General features: G+C 39.3%; 1 protein-coding gene across 2 annotated transcripts in view; it reads left to right on the top strand.

The window, feature by feature from the left end:
* Positions 1-10938, top strand: part of tmem132e (transmembrane protein 132E) — a 380857-nt gene that overhangs the window by 281280 nt on the left and 88639 nt on the right. Inside the window, exons 1-2 of one of the 2 annotated variants that reach the window (XM_016490584.1) lie at positions 919-1054; positions 2840-3767. In XM_016490584.1, the coding sequence (XP_016346070.1) occupies positions 985-1054; positions 2840-3767 (998 nt within the window). In that variant the 5' untranslated portion in view covers positions 919-984. Of the gene's footprint in view, positions 1-918; positions 1055-2839; positions 3768-10938 lie in introns of those variants that run through there. The other variant, XM_016490585.1, reaches the window with a different exon arrangement.

The raw sequence follows: 10938 nt of genomic DNA on the forward strand, positions 1-10938 counted from the left end.
TGCATCACAGAATGTGGCACACGATGAGTCACATTCTGGCTGAGGAATGCACTGGTCAGAAATGTCGTGAATGATATTTTGTTGCTCTTTGTGTAGACTTTTCTTTTGTCGTTGTAGTAGCGTAGCTTGGCACAGAGCATCGTCCCAGCTACTCTGAGCGCTCGAGAACTCTCTGGGCAATTGGAAGGGTAGACGACCCACCACCTTCAACCCCCATCCCCCATCCCCCATCTCCATTCAAATGTGTCTTCCAGAGGGTGCTGGATGAGGAAAGGAGGAGAGCTAATTCGTCAATAATCTTCCTACTAATCCCCCACTCTTTGCCTGAAGGCGCTCAAGCTATGCATCCCTCCCCCAAACCCAGCCCCCCTAACAAATACACTCTCCCTCACACAGACACATTCAGAGTCTGCCTCAACACGTCCAGTGGGAGAAGATGAATGTAATAGGGTAGTTTGTAGTCTGCCACGGTGGTGTCCTGGGAGGAGTGCTTTTGCACTGGCTGTGAATGAGAGCCAAAGAGTTTATTACAGTTTGGGGTGAGGTGTGGTGAGACAGGGCGGTGTCTAGGCTTTGTCTCGGGCTGTAAGAGGAGAACGGGATCTGCTAGGAGGAGTCACACTCAAACAGGAACTGCAGAGAATAGATGGAGTGAGCGAATGTTAGTGTGGACTCACTCCGATCATGCTGCAGGGCAGGAGGTGCCTTCGGAGCCTCCCAGCAGGCGCAAGTGATCAGTCTCTCTCAGATCTTTGAGCAGGTTCTGGATACAGTTGGATTACTACTGAGAGGATACTACTCATGTGCTTTCAAGTTTGGAGACTTTGAGCAGGTTTTCAAAGCTTGAACTGAGCTTGATCTGCAGCTATCAAATTTTGCTGCGGTTTGGCTTCAGCTGCATGGATACTTTTTTGTGTGTGTGTGTACCTGTGAAGTGATTCAAGTTGTGAAGTACCCCGTTTAAATGCAAAGCATTTGTGGAATATGGGACATTTTGTTGTTCAAGTGGATTTGCCATGGATCCTCTGTTCACTTCGACTTGTCATTATGATAAGTATGTTTTACTGTTCCACTTATTTGTGAGGGCAAGTTCTGTAGTTGAATAGAGTGCATGTGTGCCCTCAAAAACATAAGGCAGTCTCTTTTTATACAGTAACTCTACCATACAACTTGGGGGTTTTTATAGCTTTGAAAGATTTATACTTGTATTTTTATATTAGTCAACTTTGCTTTAAATATTACGGTCCGAGTGTCTCCATTTCTCTCCAGTACAGGGAGATTATGATTGGTGTATTGAAGTTTCTCAACAATCGATTGGGCATCTAGTCTTAGGTAGTTAATCTAAGGAGCCCAAGAGATAGAGATCAATGATGTCTTCTGTGTACAATATGTTATCGGACAAACCGTTGCATGCAAGTCGATATCTCACTCCAAATAGTGCGAATTTCTGTTAAAGATGACCTGCTCTGTCCTCTCTTTGAAGCCACTATATTCACTATTAGGGCTGCACGATAAATCGAAATGGAATCGAGATCGCGATTCGACAGAAGCTGCGATTGTCATGCCTATCTTTCAGTGAAGCACGGTTCTGTAGTATGACAGTATTTACACAACTATGAATAACTTGTCGGGCAACCCTTAGCCTCAATGACAGCCTGTAGTCTCTTGGGCATGCTGTCGTCCAGCTTCATGAAAACCTCAACTTTAGTTTTTTTTCCCAGACTCGGTCTGAATAATTTTTGGACCCAAATTTGTATCAATTGCCTAGATTCACTTTCGCCAGAAAGTAGTGTATGTATTTTAATCCAAATGATGCGTGTGCTAAGTGAGTGAACATCAAATATCACACAACAGAATTGCGCTCGCTCTCTATTTCTCTCTCTCACTCTCTCTCTCTCCCTACCGTTTAAGTAACTTGTGCATTGTTTTACTTACTTGTTTTTGACATATCCGACCAAACTACAAACTTTCCAGTGATGTCTGTGAGAAAGATATATTCACTCGACAAGCTCACGCATCTGCGCCGCCGCACGCTCAATCCACTCAGTGTGCTTTGTTTATCAGCTCGCGCACACCAGCTATACAGGCGTTAATACTGAATGTTTAACATTATATTCATTGCATACATATACTTCGTAGTAGACATCATTAACTCCTTTCTGCTGTCTGTTGTTCTGTTGTCGGTGTTTCTTTGTTTGAATATGGTGTTTATCACATGCTGTGTGGTATCGGCGTTTGGTATCGGGGCATTTTAAAGAGTACAAGTACGAGTACAGGAGACCAGTATCGGGCCCGATACCGATACCAGTATCGTTATCGGTGCATCCCTAAAAATTTGCTCATTATTTGAATTTATACAAATCCATCTAATCTGAAACCTCGCACTCTTGCATGCCATTAATCAGTGTCTATTGTCAGAGCCAGCTGATCTCCCGAGGCATGAAAGAGAGAACACGTATTCGCTTTCTTGCAAATTGGAGAATATTTACCTGCCACCAGCAGATGCAGAAAAGTTCTTGAATTCTTTTATTATGCAAAAATAAGCCCCAATAAAGCCAGCACATTGCTACCTGTAATTTTTTAGTTGTTTTCCATCAAGAGTCACTTGCAGCGCTGTAACTCAAGGGTCTTTCCCTGTAAAGCTGTATAAAGTTCCCACTTAAGTGCTCACTTAAGGGTTCAGTGTTGAGCAGGGTTCCTTGAACTTTAGAGTTCCTGAATTCTTGAATCTGCTCTACTGATTTTAAACCTATGTGCTAGCTGTTCCAATCCTTGGCTAACACTATCTATTGTCAGTGCATATTTAACAGTATTTTTTCTTGTTTTCTTGTCTTTGCAGTTGCTGGTAAAGTTTCTCCTACCAGTTCAGATGCCCTCTTCAGTGTTCCAGTTCCTAGTACCACCTCCAGCCCGCCAGAAGTTTACCTCCCTGCCAACTTTAAGCTCTCCAACACACAGTTGGCCTTCTTTCTCCAAGAGAACCGAGTTCAACCATATGGCAGCCAACGTGGACACCCTCTTCAGCGTTCAGAAAGCTTTGTGGTCTTCCAGACCAAGGAGCTGCCTGCAATCAATATCTCACTTGGACCTTTTACCCAAGACCAGACGTTGTCCAAGGACCTACTGCAGCCATCAAGTCCTTTGGACATTCCTGGAAGGCTGACAGTCAACTGGAAGGTCCGGGCTTTTATTGTACAGTCTAGAGTTTTTGCTAGTAACCCACTGGTTCAGGTGCTGTTCTATATCGCAGGACGGGACTGGGATGACTTCAAGATTCAGGACAAGCTTCCATGTGTGAGGCTGCATGCTTTTAGAGATGTTCGGGAGATCAAAACTTCCTGCAGGCTTCAAGGGAATCTGGCGCAGTGCTTGGCCCAACTGGATCTCCCTTCCACTTGGTTTAATGTTAATGTAGCACCATTGGGTCGCAGAAAGTCCTCAGGGACAGATGGGCTTGAGTTGAGTGGAGAGACCCTTCAAGTAGAGCTTTACTATACCCTCCATGATCCAGACAGCAATGATGAATGTGGGGAGAGCTACCCACGCCGGGGAGGGGCATCCAGAGGGGAGAGCTCATCCCAACAACCCCTTCTCCGTATTGGGAGCATCAGTTTGTACCAGCCCAGTCAGGAACAACTGGTGGTAGACAAACAGCTTGACAAGAACCTCTTTCTCAGGCTACCAGAAAGGCCATTAAAACCAGGAGAGACCCTCAACATCTACCTGCTCCTGGTCCCAAACTCTACTGTGGAGCAGTTTACACTAAAGTAAGTTATTTTCTTATTTCTTATCCACATATGCATGGGGTGTCCTAGAAGGGCTTATATGTAATAATAAGCAAATTCTTCTTATTAAGTATAAGCTATTGCATAGCTATTGCATACGCATTCCCATTTATGCATAGCAGTACGTATGCACCACGTCAGGATTTATTCCTGTGTCATTTATTGTCTCAATTTCTGCAAGCTCCAGAGAGTTGGAAAAAAAAATCTCATTGACTCAGATTCCTTACAAGGTGAAAACTGATTTCCAAGAGATGAGACACAAATCACAGAGGATCTAACTAAATCTCTAGTGGAGTGCCAGGCTTTAGGAGATTGTGAGAAGGATTCTGCTTTTCAAAGTAAAGACATAATGGGTATTAATTGACATCTGTTCAAATTAAATTTCTCATGAGCTTGACCCAGTTCTTGTCGAATTAGAGCCAAGGGGATATGAGGCATATTTCTCATCTGTGTGTTTTATTTTATTTCTCATTGTCAACAGAATAGGAGGGTTATGGTTCTTGTGTAGTAAAGCTATTCTTTAAATCCTTGAAGGCGGAGGAAAATTAGCCTTTTTTTCCTCAGATGAGAGAAATGGGAGGGGAGGTAGGATATTAGCTGCTCTTTGAGGCATGTCGAAGGAACGCTCCATAAACAGAGTCCCTCTAATTGTAATGGAAACTCACAGACTTCAATTTAGAAATTCACCATGAATTAATTAGGCTTCGATAACTCATTAACCCGAACAGAAGCAGGCAGAGCTGTGGTGTAGCCTTAGCAAGTATAGTTCATTAAGTTTTATCTGAAATAGTCTGAACTTTAGTCTGTGTGTCTACAGAGTGGACCCATTTTTTGTGAAGTCTGACAGTCATTATGGGCCAGAAGATGTTGCAGTGTGTGCAGTATTATATAGTTTTATGTAGGCTGTATTATTGTTAGACTTTATGGATTGCACCTGTACTGAAGAACAATAATGGGGAAAAAATGCATTGCGTTGTCATTTTTTTATGGCATTGTCTTGGTATACTGACACCTAGTGATGTGGATGCAGCATCACACTATGCCCTATTCGCTGTCAGATATGATTCACTTATTCAACAACCAAAAATTTCTCATAACAGGAAGCTTGTTGAAATTGTTCTTAAAATGTTCTTAACAAGAGTGTCTCAATATTGACAAATGTGGGAAAATCTAACAGTTTTTATTAGGCTCCTTTTTATATGAGTGTACATGATTTAAACAGATTTTTCAAAAGTGCCGTTCATTTGTTTGTGTTTTATCTCATTTTTAATGAGATAAAAAAATATTGACTGCACCTTTAAAAACAGCTCTCCTTTTGAAGACATATAAATCAATATTATATGTCATACAGCCTTTAAAAGAAAAGCCTGTTCAAATTACAGAGCAGATATGGGCATATCACAGTGATGTGTCCAGATAGTGACAGAGTTACTTTGCTGCTTGTCACTACGAGCATCATGATCCATTTCCTAAACCTAATCCTCTTAATGTTATGGCATATGTAGAGAATTATCCTTAGTTTGTAAGTGAAATCTGGAAGAGTTATCTTCATCCCGAGGCATTTTGGCAAAAAGGGCCATCAACCTGATTGATATTGTAAAGAAGCAGTTGCCTAATTTCTATTCCATGTCATGAGGGAATGATTTAATACCTTTTTGCCAACCTAATATCTTCAATGAAAGTTAATCTGCAGTAGTTTTTTAGTTTGCTTTGATATTAAATTCCAAACAGTAAATCTCTCTGACCTCATACTTTTATGCACTCGTATTGGAGTTTTTGTGGTCCAATATGGTGGCATTAATTCTCCAAGGAAAAGCTGAAGAGCAATAAAAGCTTGGGCAGAAAGAAAGGAGATGAAAGTCTGAAGTTGAGAGCTCTGAGCCGGTCAACTCAATGGGAGGTGAATTAAACTGTGCTGGGAGCCAAAAGTTGAGGGATACCAACAAAAAAGGATATTAAAGATGTAATAAAGGAACTCTTTAAATATGAATTAAGCTCAGCTGAAGTCGCCACCCACTTCACATTCCTTCCCACCATCAGGTTCCTTTCATTTTTCCTACAGTTTAAGACCTTCAACTGTTTTCATCTGTTATTTATAGAGATTGCATCTTAAAGTGATTAATCATGGAGAAATATTACATTTTGGATTGACAGTGTTGACCCGCTAGTCATCGCAGAGTAAGAATTACCAGCTCACCGTTGTAGAATGATCATGAAAAACAGTGTGTTGTACGTCTAACAACTGAGAAAAAATATTTGGGTCTGCCAGGGGGCTACTTCAGAGCTGTTGAGGCAATACAAGATTGTTGTGTGTATCTTATTAGCATTTAAATGTCTTTTAAATTAAATTGACTACATTAGTACATGTACAATCGGTTTCCAGCAATTCAGACAAACAGATGTTGTGAGGCGAAAACCAGTGGCAACATTCAATCATTTGCCTACCCAGGAGGTCATGAAACAATTCTAAATATATTGTTTTCAAGCTGAATGCAGAGCTGTTGAATTGTACAAATACAGAATAGTTGGCCTGTCACATTGTTCCTTGTTCCTTGGCCAGAGTAGTTATCAGAATATGGTTAGTTATTGTTTATTAATATTGGTGTGAAACCACAGACATGAATCATGTTCTGAAGAGCTGTTGCTATTATTTTTCTCTTCGGCTTGCATATGATAAAACTGTCAAAACAACCTCTTAAATATGCATTGAATGAGTCCATATTTAAGGACGAGAATATCTTAGAGACGAGAGATCTTTGGTGGACTCCATGGATTTGAGCCAGTAAGCAACAACCCTAAACTCCTTAGTAACCACTAAGCAGCAACAACCCAAAATAGCCTAGAAACTGCATAGCAACATTCTGAACACCTTAGCAAAGCCAAAGCATTGTGGCAGTGAGATTGCACTTTTTATTCAAAGTGTGTATGCTAAATCAAGTTTTGATCACTATTTGCATTAGTTTTTAACCTTTTTTTTTCAAGACATGAAAATAAATTGCATCCACATTTCACATAAAGATTTGGATAGCAAACAGTGGAGTAATAATGGAAAAACAACATGCGGTTTCTTTATCAACACTTCATTGCAACTAAATGGTTCAAAAGGATTGCCCAACTCATCCTTTGCATACATATACAACACTGTAAGGCCTGACATATGGAAGATAGTCAGAAAAATGTAAATGGAACAGGTTATTGAACCTTTAGACAAAATAAAATAAAAATAAAAAGTTGGTAAATTTTTTTCCCCCTTAAATGATACATCAGGCTTTTATGGCTCATGTAACATGACATACAAAATACATAGTTCATATTCGAAGAGGGAAAAAATAACTCTTCAGAGGCCCAAAAAGAGCAAAAATATGCAATTTGCTGATATTTAAATGGCCAAAAAGTAAGGCCAGTCAGATCTGTATAACAGTATAACAGAATACTTGCATAAAATGCATATAATAACATGTTTTAGTAAGATGTTATTTCAGTGATGTTATTGTGGGGTGTAAAACATGTAATGCAATGCAATACAATGATGATTGAGAGATGTACAGATATATGTTCCTCAAAAGTCTGATGTATTATTTTTGATACTTACATTTATCATGTTTTTTATATATAATCAAGTAAACCTAAATTGCTTCAATCTAGTAAGTGTTCATCTTGAAATACATACTAAACATAATACATACTTATACTTAAAGGCCGTTTGCTTGCTAAAAAGTATAAACTATCAATCAGACAATACAAGGCATGTTGTAAATAGTGTACAACAGGTTTTGTAGCAAAGTTTTGATCACATAAATTTGCATATCAAATAAGATACAGTAGGCTTTATTGGGTTAATGAATTCTGTTATTATATGGCGCTTTTCCACTGCGTGGTACAGCTCAGTACGGCACGGCACAGCATGGCACGGCACGGTTTGCATTTCCACTGCAGTTCAGTACCGCTTTAGAGTGGGCGGGATTATTCACATGTCGTTATAGTTGCGCCGCCTCTCAAAAAGTGAACCGTACCGAGCCGTATCATGCCGTACCATGCAGTGGAAAAGCGCCAATAGTCATTTGATCATGGCAGTATGCTGAGGATGAAACAATGTTTTCTGCATATCTTTGTCATTGTTATCTTACCTCTTAGAGATTTCATAAATTCTATTCAAGAACTGGCATCCAGTGTCTGAATATGCCAGAAATGATGGAGATGTTAACATTTGTGTATCACAGCAACCTAATGAGAGGAGAGTGACCGCATGTTTCAGCTACAGCTCACATCCATCTATGACAAGATAAACGATATATGAGAGGACAGTAACTTTTAAAGGTATACAAGCATGCCATTAGAGACAACAGAACGGCTGCAAGACACAAAACAATCCATGAGTTATCATGATGTTTGTAGCAGAGGGTGAAGGTTATGAAAGCACATATATTCCAATTACTCAGAGGAAGGTTTAGTCCTCTCAAAAAACTACATTGCCTGAAGGTCGTGTATCATCACCCCTGTGTTCTATAGCTCATTGTGTTCAGTGAGCCCTATTCTCCCCACGCTTCTTGTGTCATTGCTGTCGCCACGTTTGATTGGGTGACTCAACGAGGTGTCACCTCAACGCTGCTATGCTCTGCTGGTCAGCCACATCTGGACTCGTCACACTCACTCTCGTCAACGAAGCAATGCACCCACAATGCCCCATTCCAAGACCCACTGACATTGCCCACTGCTGACCGCACCCATTGTCTCACATTTTTATAGCCATCACTTTGTTTTTTACTTCTGCCATAAAAGAGTTTAATTAAATGCACCACCTGTGCGAGCATTCACCTCAAGCTTTTGGTTATTTGTGCCTTATAAGGAAACGTTTAACAACAGAAAATTAGCATTGGGGAAGCGACTTTGCTTCACATAATTGAAAGTGGTTAAGCAACAGGCAAGTGGTTGGCTACATTTACAAGCTGTTAACCACTACATTGCAGCTGTTTAAACAAGCAATATATTTAATAATTATTCTAAGTAATTATTTGTACTACTTAATTAAATGTATACATTTCATATAATGAAATAAATCAGAGCAATATTTTGTTTATCAAAAATGGCTTAAACTTGACAAATCAAATACTGATCAGTTACTTCAAATACAATTAAAATTGGCATGAAATGAAATTCACCCTCTCATCTGTTTTATAAATGCATGTTGTAGTTCTAATTGTAAAAGATTCATCCATGTATGTTTTATTTTTTAGCTTGTTTTACCTTGTTTGATCAAAATGTTAAAACTCAGTCATCTGGTGAAAATGACAGACTTCTTTCTGGAGACATAATATATTTTGGGCTTCTCCAAACATTTAGTCCACTTAAACCCAGCCTATACACATCTGCAATTTCAAAATCCATTCAACAAACAACATAGAAACAAGTCCCAGTCCTACATTTTTTTTTCTCCATAATCCATTACATTCAATTGTTCGTCACAATATAGAATAAGAGATCTGCCGCTGCTTCTGTTTCATTGCAACAAAATATGACATACAATGTCAGGCAAGGACTCAAAATAAATAATTTTTTTCTGATCCAAACAAACCGATTCACTAAAAAGAATTGGGGTGGGGGAGAATGCTTGATTATTGCCTCATTTTCTTTATAAGTAATGCTGTGTTCACAATGAAACAATGAGGTTGTAGAGATTTGACAGAACATCAATTACTACGACGAGACATGCTAAATTAACGGAAGAAGAATGAAAAAGAAATAATCTTTGCCTGTAGACTTTTTTTCAATGATTTTGTTAGAACTGAAGATATTGAAGTTTTTAAATACTGGCTGTTACATTTAGGAACTGCTAATCGACAGTTTGAAATGCGACATGACATTTATTATACTCGAAGGAGAAAGGTCTCTTGTTCTCTCCTGTGCCTCTTATCCTTCAGAAGATAAATTTAAGTGCTAAAACAGACAGATTTCAGTCAAACGCAGTCATCATCCTCTCATTTCACATACTTGAGTAAAGGCAGAGTGTCCCACCTCCTGCATACCGCCAAACCTACACAGATTCGGCACACAAGGTCTGGTGCGTTTACCTAACTATCCTTTAGATCATGCCAAGGCCTTCTGATTTACTGTGTATCACATATAAAATTACTCAATGAGCTTAAGGGCTTGTTAACTTAAGCAACAATTTTCAAGACCTTGGTGTTTGGTATTCTAATGTTGTTTTTGGAGAAATGAATTCAGAGCTTTGCTCAAATAAAACTTGTGTAAAGCAACACAACTGCTGTCACCTGAGGATGCCACTTAATTTTATGTTTGCAATAGCCGTATTGGCAAAACAGTACGGTTTACTTGCCAAGTTCTTTTGCTCATAAAACATGGCCGTCTGTGCCACCAAGGATTATATCATTACAGCAAATTGGTCATGCAGCACCATTCTGTCAAAGTCAATTGAAATCTTATTGCACTACATTTACGACACTTTCTTCCCCACTTGGTTAAGTCTGACCAAGATAGAAGCTAAACGCTTCTCACCACACTAACCAACATATGTTTTACTGTTGTGATGATGCAGAAACAGATTTTTAAATTGACCTCATGCAAATACATCACAGTCAGAACACATACAGTTTCTGTTTTCTCTGATACAGTCTCAGATACACAACCAAAGACATAAAATTTAGCTAGATACAGTGTTTTTTTTAAATAGTGTACTTTACACTGTAATATACTGTGCATGTGCCCAGCAGTAACTTCTTCACTGCCAAAAGCAAAGCTAGGCTAGCTTATCAACACTTTGTTGGCACACAAACTGTTGTGTATAGCAGCCACAAAGAGGTCACTCTTAGGGACCCTTCTAAATCCTAAAATGACAAATTGTACACCTTATGGTCTTGTGGACCATGAACACATACAATCAGAGGTCAAGGAAACAAGTAATTGTGCCATTTGGAAAGTGCTAATGCTAATTGCACTGTTTTACACAGAATGGAGTTTAATGGACCCATATTTTTAGCTAGTCAGGAAGACACAGAAGAAAAAGCCAGCTTGCCCATGCTGTGTGAGACATTCTTAGGCTGGTTTGAGATTGTAATAAAAAGGGAGTTTTGGAGTATTTAACCCATGTGTGTTAGCTTTGATGTTATCTCCATGCAGGCATATTCTAATATATATA

This window comes from Sinocyclocheilus anshuiensis, unplaced genomic scaffold (genome assembly GCF_001515605.1).
Source record: "Sinocyclocheilus anshuiensis isolate Anshui unplaced genomic scaffold, SAMN03320099.WGS_v1.1 scaffold246, whole genome shotgun sequence".
In the NCBI taxonomy this organism is placed as follows: domain Eukaryota; kingdom Metazoa; phylum Chordata; class Actinopteri; order Cypriniformes; family Cyprinidae; genus Sinocyclocheilus; species Sinocyclocheilus anshuiensis.